The sequence below is a fragment of the Ailuropoda melanoleuca genome, chromosome X, assembly GCF_002007445.2.
Source record: "Ailuropoda melanoleuca isolate Jingjing chromosome X, ASM200744v2, whole genome shotgun sequence".
In the NCBI taxonomy this organism is placed as follows: Eukaryota; Metazoa; Chordata; class Mammalia; order Carnivora; family Ursidae; genus Ailuropoda; species Ailuropoda melanoleuca.
The window spans coordinates 73198790-73213919 of record NC_048238.1 but is presented as its reverse complement, the minus strand read 5'-3'; the positions used below and the strand labels follow the sequence as shown (position 1 = coordinate 73213919).

The 15130-nt window shown below is 37.2% G+C and overlaps 1 protein-coding gene across 3 annotated transcripts in view; it reads right to left on the bottom strand.

Annotated features, from left to right (window-relative positions):
- NRK (Nik related kinase) overlaps positions 1–15130 on the bottom strand; it is a 132854-nt gene that overhangs the window by 44712 nt on the left and 73012 nt on the right. For all 3 annotated transcript variants that reach the window (XM_034649733.1, XM_019809123.2, XM_019809124.2), the window contains exons 6-11: positions 14944–15054; positions 13096–13186; positions 10103–10233; positions 8378–8432; positions 1650–1728; positions 406–581 (exon numbers count right to left, since the gene is read on the bottom strand). In XM_034649733.1, coding sequence (XP_034505624.1) covers positions 406–581; positions 1650–1728; positions 8378–8432; positions 10103–10233; positions 13096–13186; positions 14944–15054 — 643 coding nt within the window. The remainder of the gene's footprint in view (positions 1–405; positions 582–1649; positions 1729–8377; positions 8433–10102; positions 10234–13095; positions 13187–14943; positions 15055–15130) is intronic.

Below are 15130 nucleotides of genomic sequence, written 5' to 3'. Positions count from 1 at the left end.
CAAATCTATTTATCTCACTGGAGTTAATTAAACTATCAACCAAAAAAGAACAGTAAGATATAGATTTTGTTACCTTTTTATTTATTTTATCTTTTTAGTTAGGAATTTTCTTAAAATAAAATTGGCACATCACAAAATTCTTCTTGATGCTTTCAAGGTTTTTATAAATATGAACACTTGCCAGTTGTAATTGGCAACAATTTATAATCATATATATACAGATGATCAGGTGAGAGATAACTAATTAACTGCATATGGCATATTAGTGGAAAGACTAAATTTGGAAGGCCTCAGAATCTTTACATTCAATTTAATTCTTAAATATTATTTTTTCTGACAAAAATGAATAAACTCTTCTCTCATCTAAATATTCATTCCAGTAAATGAAAGTTGACATATTCCGACCTTTTTTCTGTCTCTTTTTAATGATTCCAGTAAGATGCTTCTTCAATGACTCAACAACGTGTCCTTCATTTTTTATATTCCGAACAAAAGGGTGATGAAGCATGTTTGCAGAAGTAGGACGAAATAGGAAATTTTTTATCATGCACTTTTCCATGAAATTGTGGAACTTGCGAGACCTAAAAGAAATAAGTCAAAGGGATAAAAAAACATTCACAGGCCTGCCATATCTTCTCCCACCCTCACACACATGCCACTCTGCAGGTCATATTTTTGGAGAGAGTTGCCTCTAGTTATAATTGTCTTTTCAATTGCCATATGTGCTGCAGCTTAACAATATACATTATACAACAATATCACTCATACCCCAGATGAGCCAGAGTCAATGGCATTTAAATAGTAGCAGAAACTTCAATGAGTTCAGAAGCATGTACATGATAAAAAGTCAAGTGGTGGGATGGCAATAGAGTGGTTAATGGATATATGTAGAACACGCATCTAGATTGGTCAGCCCACAGAAGTCATACTTTGAAGTCTGAATGTTTCACTTGACTACGGGCATTTTGAACAACATAGCTGTAAATGTGATGATCCAAAAAAAGGTGTTAATAGCACCAGGACTAACTAATCTTATAAAATGGCCCATGAATACAGAAGAGTCCAGAAAGCCTGAATCTGTGGGAAGGGTTAAATTGAATCACAAGGAAAAATGTCAGCAATCAAATCACAGCCACTACTTTCAGGAGGGCAAGCAATAAATACTAAGAATAAGCAAGAGCTTCTGACACTCAATCAAGAAGCTCCAGTATAAAGGGTTCCCAAGTTAGTTGCACTGTAACACCCTGGGAGAACAAATCCTCTTCTCTAAGTCAATGGATGTTTAGTTTAATGGGCTGAACAACTGAGCTGTGTATCACAATCACTGACTCCCTATCTAGGCACAGTGAGAAATGTCACAAATGATTTCTATTGGTCTATGCCATTAATGGAGAAACAACTGAACATGCCATTAATTCCAGGGCAGTGATGTCATCATACTATACTATGGAAGGTATTACTTATGTCTAGTTAGCTAGCTAGCTCTTAATAAAAACTAATCATTAAAACCCCCTACTTAATGTATTAGTTTTCAGGAAATACTGTCCAACAACGATGTTGAAACAGGACTAAAAAATTAATTAAAACTCATTTGCTACATAAAAAATGTCAAATTAATGTGTCTAGGAGATTAAGTCATTCATCTTTACCATCCACTGGATTTGACTTTGGGGGCAGAGTCCCGCAAAATAACAAAGAGGGCTTCCAAAGGCTGAAGGTTACACAGGGCTGCAAAGGAAAATAGGTAAGTTTAGAATGAGTGAAAAGGGTAACAACAGAGCACACTCCTCATTCCAGAGGGGGTTCTCAGTATTCTTTCACATATCATGTTGAATAAACACTAAGGAATAAATAGATACAAAATAATGTAGCTACAAGAAAAGTTAATTTTAATGCAAACGGTCCATTATATAAGATCCTCAAGCTGCACCATTGCCAAGTGTGGCAAATTAATAATAAACTACACTGGATAAAAATTTCAAAATGTATGGTGATTTCTATCTAGAGAAGTAAACAAAAAATAGAGACAAACACTCTTCTGTATTTTGTGTTGTGGGTATCTATGCTTATAAAATTGAAATATGTAATTATAGGCTTAAAAAAGTCAACAGAATTAGTAGCTAAGCACAATAATATATAAAGAATCATTTAGCAGTCTAAAAAGATGAGAAAAATCTGTTTTGAAAACTGACAGTCCTAGGAAAAGAGGTAGATATAGTGTAACTATATCTAAAACACACCCTCTAAAGTAAGATCACCTGGGTTCAAATCCTAGCTCTTCCTTTGTGACCTCAGGCAAATTACTTAACCTATCTGTGCCTTGGTTTCTTTATCTGAAAAAAAAAAATCAAGAATTCCTTCAAAGAGTTGCCATTAGGATTAACCTACATGTAAAAGTGTCTGTCATAGAGTAGGCACTTAATAAATATTAGGTATTTGTATTATAATAAAGATTAAGTATCTAACACTTGAAGTCTGTGCCAAATTACAGGACTTCCATTCACCTTTTGAAACATACAGCTATACAAAGAAAAACCTATTCCACTATGTGCTATATAAATTCATTATCTTTTTGGTCTGAGAATTTTTTGTAAGCTTTCTTAATAAGCACTTTAATATGTGTTTCACTTCACTATTTCCTCTTGAGTTTTGATTAAACTGGCAGTGCAAAAAATCCCCAAAGGAGAGCTATAGCTTAAATTTCTTTTTTCTTGATATATTGTTAAATTTTTTTGTTTTTAATTTTAACTCCAGTACAGTTAGCACACAGTATTATATTAGTTTCAGGTATACAATATAATGATTCAACAATTCTCTACATTACTCAGTGCTTGTAATAAGTGTACTCTTAATCCCCTTCACCTATTTCACCCATTCTCCCACCTCCCTTCCTCTCTGGTAACCATCAGTTTGTCTTCTAGAGTGAGAGTCTGTTTTTTGGTTGCTCTCTCTCTCTCTCTCTCTTTTTGCTTGCTGGTCTTGTTTCTTAAATTCCACATGAGTGAAATCATATGGTATTTGTCTTTCTCTGACTGACTTTACTTAGCATAATACTCCCTAGCTCCATTCGTGTTGTTGTAAATGGCAAGATTTCATTCTTTTTTATGGCTGAATAATATTCATGTGTGTATATGTGTGTGCGTGTGTGTATGCCACATCTTCTTTATCCACTCATCTATCAATGGGAACTTTCATAATTTGGCTATTGTAAATAATCTTCAATAAATGTAGGGGGTGCATATATCCTCTCAAATTAATGTTTTTGTAGTTTTTTTGGTAAATACACAGTACCACAATTATTGGATCACAGGGTAGTTCTGTTTTTAACTTTTTGAGGAACCTTCATACTGTTTTCCACAGTGGCTGTACCAGTTTGCATTCCCACCAACAGTGCAAGAGGGTTCCTTTTTCTCCACATCCTCACCAACAAATTTCGTCTAATACTACAAGTGTGTCATTCATGTGAGAACAATTTGATATTAATGACTCTTTAGAGTCACCCTTTCTCCTCCAAAATACATATCCAGAAAAACTATAATGCCAAACTGGCCTCTTATAATAGTAGGAAAAACTCCCAGGGTTATTTCATTAGAGTGATAAAGGCAATTGTTCAAAGGTCAAGCTTTTTTTCAATTATATAGGTATAAATTAATAGAGGTACAGGTTTAAAATTGAGGGCAGAATTATCCCAAAACTGAAAAGACCAGGATCAGGGGTGCCCGGGTCGCTCAGTGGGTTAAGCCTTCAACTCTGTTTTGGCTCAGGTCATGATCTCAGCGTCCTGAGATCGAGCCCTCTATCAGGCTCAGTTCAGAGTCTGCCTGAGGTTCTCTCCCTCTCCCTTTCACTCCTCATCTGCCACCCTTTCCCCAACTCATGGGCTTGCATCTGCATGCACACTCTCTTTCACATGCTCTCTCTCCTCTCTCTCAAATAAATAAATAAATTTAAAAGATGAGGATTATATTTGATTCTTTGCATTCCTTTACACTGTCCAGTGAGTCATCAGATTCTGTCTTTAAATATATTTTAAGTGAGTTTGTATAATATTAAGCAGTTGTCATTTATTAACATTTGAGCATCACACAGTCAACTATCAACATCCCCAGAGGTCAAGAGTTAGAGCATAGACTAGGGAAGTTTTCATTAAGGGAAATGAGAAGTCCACAAAAGAATGGAACGTGTGAGTACAAGAGCTATGTCAAACGGTAGATGTTTCCTATATAGTCTAATTTTAAGAATGCCAGTAGAAGCTCCCTTTATCCATATCTAACATGCCTAAATATTTCACCATTAGAGTCTCATTCCTTTGAAATAGCAAATATCCTTTAAAAATACATTTCATAGAGGGTATAATGCTAAGTGAAGTAAGTCAAAGAAAGACAGACACCACTTGATTTCAGTCATATGTGGAATTTAAGAAACAAAAGAAAGAAGAATGAACCCAAGCACTTAAGAAGGTCCTGGTGTGGAATGATACAGATCTTCCCTCTGAGAGCCTCTACAGCACCCTTTCAGTGAGAAATTATTCTCCCTTTCTTTTTACTTCTCTGGGAGAAACTCACCAAAGAAAGAAAGAAATTTTGTTGTCTGGACGTCAGAGGCAATTATCAAATAATTGTCACTTTGGAGGGCCACCCCCTCTGAGATTATAATTATCAAAACCTGGAGGATTTCTGTGGTTAAATTAATGACAATCATTTCCATCCAAAGTAATACTCCAGGCAATATAGGAGGCTAGCGAAAAACCAATGTTTTAGCAGTGTGGCTATTTCAAGTTGCTGTGATCAAAGTGGCAGCATTCTAATTATTTAGTTAGGCGTGTTGGTCCTATTTTTTTTTTCTCATTGTGAATTAAGAATCTCCTGGTCCTTACACATCTTTTGTAAGAAGTTTACCATTTGTGTACTCCATGGAAAACTCCTCTGGACTGGAGAAAAAAAGATGGTGGAGGAGTAGGCGACCTTTTTTCAGCTAGTCCCCTAAATTGAGCTGGATATCTACCAGACTATCCTGAACACCCACGAAATCAGCCTGAGACGTAGGAAGATACATCCGGATCTCTACGAATGAACATCTCCAGCACTGAGTATTGAGGTACGAAGCGGGGAGCCTTGAATCCTCACACAGATATCGGAAGATAAACGGAAGAGGGAGGGAGCCACCGTGCTCGGCGCCTGAAAGCAGTAGCCACTTGTACTGGGGAGCGGGCCGGACTCGTGGACCGACACCTGAGAGAAAGCAGATGGAGACCGTGAGCCTGGGAACGGGCGTGTGACCAGACTGAAAACCGGAGCTCCGGAGTGCTCACTTGAACTAGACTGAAACCAGAGATCCGGAGCACGACCGGACCACACTGAAACAGGGAGCTCGGGAGCGCGCGCAGGAACCGGGGCGGCTGGCAGTGTTAGAATCACAAAGGACAGAGACTTGCTGGCCCTGGGAGCAAGGGCTGGGAGAGTTGCTGTGGGGCCCACAACCCGGGACGCTGCGAGGGTTTTTAGCAGCACCGACAGAAACAGGAGTTAAAGTGGCCAGGAGAGCTCTGTGGAGAGCTGACTGCGATCTCTCTGTTCTGAGACAGATGCTAGGATAAGGCTACTGCTGCTCTGACTCTCAGAAGAGTCACAGAAAACCACCAGGGAAAGCCGCCAGAGAACAAAAGCCCGGAAATACCGGTTCACATTGTGCCCATCCCCACCCCCCCTCGCAGGGGATGGGGCAACGCTACCCAAACAGGGTTCCCTGAGTATCAGTGCGGCAGGCCCCTCCCCCAGAAGGCATGCTGAAAAATCAAGAAGCCCACATCCCTAAGATCCCTATAAAACAAGGGCGCACGGCCTAGGTCCCGGTCAGTAATTTGGGCTCTGGGCATCCCCAGAACCTCTCCTCATCAGAATGACAAGAATGAGGAATCTCCAGCAAAGAAAGGAGACAGAGACTGTGGCCTCTGCCACAGAACTGATGGATATGGATATAACCAAATTGTCAGAAATGGAGTTCAGAGTAACAATCGTCAAGATGATGTGTAGGCTTGAAAAAAATATTAACAAAAATATTAACAAGAATATAGAATCTCCAAGGGCAGAAATGAGAGTGAATCTGGCAGAAATTAAAAATGCTATGAATCAAATGCAGTCTAAACTAGACGCTCTGATGGCCAGGGTAAATGAGGCAGAATAACGAATTAGTGAATTGGAAGATGGGATGATAGAAAAGAAGGAAAAAACGGAAATTTGGCTCAAAAAAAATCCAATCTCAAGAATGTAGATTACGGAGATTACTGACTCAATGAAACATTCCAATGTCAGAATCATCAGCATCCCCGAGGGGGTGGAGAAAGAGAGAGGTCTAGAAGAGATATTTGAACAAATGGTAGCTGAGAACTTCCCTAATCTGGCAAAGAAAACAAGCATTCCTGTCCAAAAAGCAGGGAGGACCCCGCCCAAGATCAGTGAGAACAGGCCTACACCACGTCACATCATGGTGCAATTCGCAAATATTAGATCCAAGGATACAGTCTTGAATAGCAGGGAGATTGGTAGGAGAAGGAAGGGAAGAATGTGTGGGGGGGGACAGAAGGGGGAATAAACCACGAGAGACTATGGACTCTGGGAAACAAACTGAGAGCTTCAGAGGGGAGAGGGGTGGAGGATTGGGATAGACTGGTGATGGGTAGTAAGGAGGGCACATATTGCATGGTGCACTGGGTGTTATATGCGACTAATGAATTACTGAACTTTACATAAGAAACCAGGGATGTACTGTATGGTGACTAACATAACATAATAAAAAATTTAAAAATTCCTTTGTACTCCTTCTGTGAGTTTTCTCCCATGATTTAATATTTTGGAATTAAAAAGTGAAACAAAATAAAGATGAACCAGGAAATACAAATCTGCAAAATGTAGAAAGCTAGTTTTTTGAAAAGAAATGGTAAGGAACATTCAGAAACAATAGAAAAAATATACTACTTGATGAAGTCATGTATTCTAAATAAAAACATGCATCAATGCTCATATGAAATTGTGATGAGAGAGAAGAGGAAGAGGAAGAAGAAAGGAGGAGGAGGAGGAGGAAAAGAGAAGAGAAAGAGAAGGAAGAGAAAGGGGAGGGGAAGAGGGAGGAGAAAGAGATAGAATAGGAGGAGAAGCTGCTGATCAATCTAATATAATCTAATCATGTTCACAAAGACAAATAATCAAGAGATGAGGAGGAATAATATGCATCTTCCCATTCTTATTTCAATTTTATATATGTGGTGCATATAATTTTTCCATCATTGATTTTTTTTATTCACCCAACATAGATACTTTGTAGTTTTGGGGAGCACTAAAAGAGAGGCAGCAGCAACTTGATCTTCATATCTGTTGCAGATTTAATCTAAGCCTCTTCTGTGATATTCTAAGGGACACCAGGAATTCTTAACAATCATGTTATCACTATTTCTACCCCTTGAAATTACTCCCATTGGCCTTGAAACACAGTACTAAGATAGTCCAAATTTATAAAGCTTGTTGGGTGGACATTGTGCGGATAGAGTGTGCAGGAACATAGGAACCCACAGGATCTCCTTAGAAAGGTGGAGACAAAGAAATTCCACCCCCACTTGCCTGTCCTCCAAAAGACAGTCCAGGCATTTCTCTCACTTCTCATCCAACAATACCAGGAATGTATTTATGATTTATATCTTTAGATTTAGATATTGAAGACAGTAAATATACTCTGCTTATGGGGGTCATACATTAGATGGTTATCAATCATTTATATCCAAGTTCACATTCATTTTCATTTTCGTCTCAGAAAGCAGTGTCCTGAGAGAACCGGATGCTAACAGATCATTTAAATGATGGAGATGAGGGAGAACAAGAAGAAATTGAGCCTTCTGAACAATTAAGGGCCCGGGAGTGACTAAAAGGAGCAAGGAAGTCACCAAAGGTGAGCTGGACTGACTTCAAATGAAAAGAAAAACAAAAATCTGACTTCCCAAGGTTGAGGATTGGTTTAATTTCACTGAAACACTGGAAGATTTTCTTAACTATCACATTCTGAAGCAGTAGCAGTGTATGGCTTTAAATGTTCAGAATCTAAATATTCCACCAATCACTCTGTACTGAAATGGCTTTAGATTCTCATTAGTCAGGACTATCAGTACCAAATACTTTGAGGCTAAATTGAAATAACACTCAATAGATATATTGAACTCTTTATAGATCTGGACATTCTGACTAGAACATTTGATAATCGCTGAAAAGGCCACCATTCACAGTTTGGCAATAATGTGGCACTGTGTGACCAGTACAAGCTGATTGGTACAAGTGGCAGATTTTCACAGCATGCTTCTCCAACTTTTTAATAAATAAACATTTTTACTCACGAGGAGCCCCCTCGGCCATTTCAATAGCAGTGATTCCCACAGACCACACATCACTCTGCAAAAGATAAAAATGACCCCAAAAAGTCATTAAACAATGGGAAACTAATAGTATTTAGAATCTCAAAACAATCTTTGGATGGGTGACTGTCAAAGTCAGAATCATTTTATGGGTTTTCTACAATGAACCTTCATTATAGGCTGCCATTATAGGAAGACATTATCTGAGCTTGTGAGGAACCAGTGACTGCACTACACAACAGGATGATATGGGACAGGGTTCAGTGTAAGGAAAATTCACCTTGAATGTATCACTATTGTTGCCTTAACTGAAATAGCAAAAGGAGCTTGCTGTGAAGAAATCCTATCACATAGATGTATTAGCTGTGCCATCTTAGGTAAATGATTTAAATGATTTTAAATGATTTAACTCTCTGTACATCAGTTTCACTCTCTATAAAATGGAGATAATAATGATATTCATCTCATAGCACTGATATGAGTATTAAATGAAATAACATATATAAAGGCAGTCAGTTCCTTGAATATAGTAAATTGAGAATATAATTATTGTTATTCTGGGAAATTATATTCTAAGAGGCTCAAGGAAATTATCCTTGCTATTAACTGCACTTTGTTTTTTAGAATGTGGAAAGGGCACAGGGCTGGAGGTACACTCGCTGCCTGGCTGGATGACTCCTACACAAGTTAACTGAATTCTGAGAATCTCGTTAGTAGATTTCTTAGCTTGTGATGGTGTAAGTTGAAGCTTTCTTTCAATTTACATGGGGCTAAAATTAAAAATAAATAATTAATATAAGTGAAAGTCCTTGGAAGACTGCAAAAAGTTGTACAAGTATAAGGCATCCACTTAAAAGTTTTTGACAGCAAGCCACTTAAAAGAACATTATGCTTCCATAGTCTCCATAGCCTGTAATAGTACAAGACTATAAGCTCTCAATAGATTCGCTTGAAGATCAAGCAGAGGGCATTTAAGGGAAAGGGAAAAGAGATGAGACTTGAATTAATCAACTTCAAGTATTGAGTCCTAGGTTCCACACAACAAAAACCACAATGAATTGTTTGGATGACTTATGATGTGAAGAGTGAGTGTGGTTTTTCCAGTCTATAGCAAATGGAGAGTTTTCTTTCCACATCAGCTTTTTTGAAATGTGTATGTAGATGTATATTGCCTAAATTGCAGTTTCAGTGGAAATTTTAATAAATAGCATGAATTGTTACTTAATTTGTCTATTCCACTGATTTTCAGTGGTTTGGAGGTGAACCATGACAAGGATTTTCTCCATTACCCTGAGTAATCAAATTATTATTTTTTTTCTTTTTGGAGCTAAGTTACTGTGGGGATTAATAATTGGCTTTACATTCATTCATTTTTAAGTTTATAAGGTTCTTTGCCCTGGAAGTTAAATTTCCATATAAAGCCACGTAAAATAATATTTTCCCCAAGAAGTTGTAAGCAACATGAACTAGACATTCTTCTTCAAATATAGATAATTCCCAATGGTCTACTTTGTCTACATTCTTAGAAAATATTATATTTATGCATATAGTCAAACCACGTATATGAATAACAGCTTGTATTTCTTATTAGAGTTTAACATGAATGAAGGAGTTGCCTGCTTTTTATTCTTTTATCATCTAAAAATAAACATTAGTCAAAAGTCCTTTCCAAACTTTGATTCCCACTATCTGAATCCTCACACTTACTCTGTAATCATAGGAGCGTCTCGGATCTTCATCACAGTCAATCACCTCAGGTGCCATCCAATATGGTGTTCCAATGAAACTATTTCTCCTCCCATTAGTTCTGCTCACCTGGGCACTCACTCCAAAATCCACTTCAAAATTCAGCATATGTCAAAATAATTAATCAGTAACAAAAAGCTCAGTAAGTTATTGCTTTAACTTGGAAAGCCAATACAAAATCCACAATGGATAACAGATTTTCATTCCAGCCCAGAAAACTTTACCATGAAGTCTACTCCAGGAATACTGGGAAATAGGCTTTTGCTGCTATTTATGTTGGAAAGAGACTCAGAAGTACTATTATAAATCTACAGTAGGTTTGGCTGAAAGTTCACCATGAATATTAAAAATAAAGTTCCATCAGTATACCCTGAACCTCTGAAGTGATAACATATGTAGTGTTTGAACCTGCCACCAAGCTGGAGGAAGACCAGCACTATTATAAGCAACATCTAAGAAATCTAAAACCTATTAGTAGTTTATTAGGAAGCCTCGCTCATGACATTAGAAAGTCCTATTACACCAATGAAGAAAAATGAGTTTTCTGCTAGAATTTAGTTTAAGTTCTTCTACAGATCTTCTGAATCAGATGCAAATATTTACTGTGGTATCTATATCTTAGCTTAGACTATAAAAGTTCAGTCTTCTATTCATCTGTGGGATACATTATATGAAAATATTTAGTATGGTATCCTCAGTAACAGACAGAAAAAAGGCTGAAGTAGACTGGGGTTTTTTAGTCCAGAAAAAATAAGATGAAAAACAAAAGTAGATGAATTTTTTCAGGGATGAAAAATGAAGTAGATTTTCTAATTTAGAATGGTTTCCAGGAATCTAAAGGATGGAGAATAACACTGACTGAACAATAGTTTGAAGAACTTAGGAGAAGAAATGAAAAATTAAAGAGTTTACAGTAGTCTTTAAGGGAGGATTTAACAAAACAAAAAAATGTCTGTAATATGTGAAAATTATTATTGGGTGTTGAACAATCTTCTTATCTAGATATTTTTTGAGAATACATTAAATCAAAGTTTAGCGCTCTTACTATCCCGAGGGCTAACTTCAAATGCCAAGAGATACCTATGAAGGCCATGAGCTAATATATATGACATTCAGGGAAGAAAATGAAAGGGGAAAAGACTAGAAGAAGAGTGATGGATGGAAGAAAAGGAAAAAAAAAGAAAAGCTTGAAATTTAGATAAAAGTAGAGATGAGGGGCGCCTGGGTGGCACAGCGGTTAAGCGTCTGCCTTCGGCTCAGGGCGTGATCCCGGCGTTATGGGATTGAGCCCCACATCGGGCTCCTCCGCTATGAGCCTGCTTCTTCCTCTCCCACTCCCCCTGCTTGTGTTCCCTCTCTCGCTGGCTGTCTCTATCTCTGTCGAATAAATAAATAAAATCTTTGAAAAAAAAAAGTAGAGATGAGATCTCAACAGTGCTGCATAGTTTAACCTTTCTTTAATAACCTAGGTACCAGAATGTGAGGATTATTGATCAATTGCAATTACAATACAATCACTTTCCAGTCTCTTTCCTTTCAATGCTCCCTCTGATGTCCTTGGGTTTGCCTTCTGCAACCTTCTCCTTACAATATGTTGCTTCAACATATACTGGAATCTGAGAAATGTAAAACCCAATGTATAATGGTTGTATGTAAAATAAGCCTGATTAAATTCTAATGCAGCACTAAAAGGTCTCTCCTACAGAGTAAAGTACATAACCTTTAGTGCATGGACTTTGTGACAGACTTTTCAGTGGCTCTTCATTTACTTACAATGTCTCTTCTGTGTTGCAAATGGTAGAGTTGGCCAGAAACCTGACCCAAATATATGGGAGTGCTGCCACATGTGAACATAGTGTGTATGTACCTTTGTGACAGACTATCTTTGTGACAGACTATCTCACATTTGAATGTGAGATCCAAATTCCCCTTATATATTAACAGTGTCTTAAAATTACGTCGCTAGCTTTGTAGCTTTTAGACACATAAGACATAATAAATTTTCTTGAAATTACTTTTTTTCTTATTTCAAGAACAATTACTTCAAGACTCTTCCACAAATACTCTAGTCAATGAATGAACAAAATTTCTGCTGTGGTAGTTTTTGTTCATCAGGAAAATGGGAACTATCTTAAGGTCATGCTAGAGGCATGGTAGGCAAGAATAGATTGTCATTTAAAAATAATACAAGATTTAATAACCAGTGATTTATATTCTATATCAATGAGGTTATCTGCCATTGCATAGTACTGACATTATTCATATGGTATTATTTATAAACCAACCAACGATATTTATTTTAAACATTAAAGGATGCAGTAAGTTGTGCTCTTTGTGCCTGTGAGACAATGTGTGTGGTTATTTTCAAATCAATTATGCCATTTTGAATACTGGAATAGAAAGCCAGGGACTTTCTGGTCTTTTGATTTCTAATTCTGAACTTGATTTGGATATTATGGGAGCAACTGATATCAGTTCTTTAACTATTTGAAGGAAAATTCCAAAGAAGCAATTTGTACTTAAGTAATTTAAAAGTTCTTTGATATTATTTGGAAAATATGATTTCGTGATGTGGAAGAATTGCCTTTTTGTTTCCTAGTTCATGGCACAAAACCTTGCACACAATAAATACTCAATTCAGTTACTCAAATAAATATAATATCTATACTTAATAGAGAGTAAAACAATTACCAAAATGTAAGCCTTCCATTATAACTTAAAAGCTTTTAACTACATGATTTTAGAGAAGCAGTAAAAGGTGCATTTTTCTTCTGCTCCACCTCCCTCCCCAAACAAATTTTCAAATTTTGACTGGTTTTGTAAGCAAGGAAAACACAGCCTAAATAAGTAGAGGATATTGTCCAGGGACATGATAAAAAACACAGTTGTCTTGAAAAGGATTCTTCTCCATTAAAATATTGGGGGCCTCACTTAAAGTACAAGAACAAACTTACCAAGTTTTACTTCAGCATTATGAGTCAGTAGCACATTCTGACCTTTGATGTCCCGGTGAATTACACGGTGTGCATGAAGATGAGCTAAGCCCTGCGCATAGGTAGATATATATTTATTTAGAAAGTCACAGCCAGTATATATATTTTCTCTTTTTCTGGTACTGTTCTTAGTATTTTTGGAAGAACTTTTGGTAAGAAAAATGGCCCAGATTTGCATTTTTCAGACAAAATTCTTTCTTTAGGCTGGAATTACTACAACCAGTTCCCAGAAATACTACTTTTGGCTATAAGGAAAGGAAAATAAATCAGGACACCCATGAAAGGAAAAGAACACCAAAAAGTAATGTTTGTATACATTGGGCCATTTACCTTCCTTTCTAGTCTCCATATTTCCAACTAACCATAAGAGTGAAGACCTGGACATCTTAAATATCATAGTTCAGTCATTGTTTTACTCTATTCTTCATCCAACCATTTGTTTAATCCAAAATATTTTCTAGTCAACCTTGTAGGCTGAGAATTTGGGGGAATATGGAAATTCATTTTAAAGCATTTGCAATTTGTATTGGCTTACCATGCTGGATCCAGCCCACTCACCACTAAAACTAACCTGTGACCTGCTTAACCCGTGACCTGGCTTCAGGGGGATTTCTCCAGATAATAACTGGGGATTAATAATAGAAGTAACAGGGGCGCCTGGGTGGCACAGCGGTTAAGCGTCTGCCTTCGGCTCAGGGCGTGATCCCGGCGTTCTGGGATCAAGCCCCACATCAGGCTCCTCCGTTATGAGCCTGCTTCTTCCTCTCCCACTCCCCCTGCTTGTGTTCCCTCTCTCACTGGCTGTCTCTATCTCTGTCGAATAAATAAATAAAAATCTTAAAAAAAAATAATAGAAGTAACAGTAAAAACAGCTAATAATTATTGAGTCCTTTATTTTATTTTAGCTTTTGCCAGGGACTGTGCTAAGTGCTTTACACAGAGGAAATTATGAAATCAACACTTCAATCCTTTGAGGAAGGTACTAATATCACCCCATATTACAGTCAAGAAAAGTGAGATCTTGAAAAATTAAGTAACTGATTCAAGGACACAAAGCTAATATACGGTGAACAAGAATTTAAACTCAGTCCAGAGTTTACACTCAACTAATTACACTATTAGCACAAGTGAATCCAATTAAGATGGGAGGAAGAACATTCTAACATTATATATCAGTGGTGCTATCCAGTTCTGTTAATATCCTCCTCTGGTGACCCTAAGCACTTAAGCCACAAAGAAAAATTTGAATGTGGTAGATTAAGAAGATTGTTCTTACCCAGTTTGGTATTCAAAATAAAACAAGTTTTTAAAGCAGGGTATTATTCAAATAGGATATCTGTCTGCAAAATGGTTATGGAAAGTTTGGGGCCATTCAGTAAAACAACACTGACTTTTGTCTCACTTTTTCTTAATCTCTAATGATAGTGCTATTTTTTTTATTTTAATGTTTTTTTTATTATACTATGTTAGTCACCATACAGTAAAGAACTCTAAAGGTCCGAATAATGTAATAAATATTCCAAGTGGCTATTTCCATGATCCAATGAACGTAACAGTCTAACTCTGACAGAGCCATTAAAGGCCATGATTTGGAAGGGCCTGGCTACCCATCTTGCAATCTACCTAAAGTTAAGGACATCACCTGAAAATCTGCTCTCTCTAAAGCCATTTGGGTTTTTTTGGTATCTTGATCCAGAGGTTATGTTCAGAATTCTTAAACTACCCTATATGGGCAGGTATAAGGTACATTGCATATATCACTCCCAGGTGTTTTCAGGGACAGGGAAGAATGACTATATGAAGACTCACCTGAAGGATTTCTCGGCAGATATAAGCAATCCAATCTTCTTTCAAACTCTGATTTCTGGTCATTCTCACTACATCAGTGACAGAGCCTGCTGCACATAACTCCATCACCATCTGCAGGGAAGCCAGTAAAGTGTCAAGAATTAAAAAGTAATTCTCTGAAAATATCTGGAGAGTTTTAGTCCATATG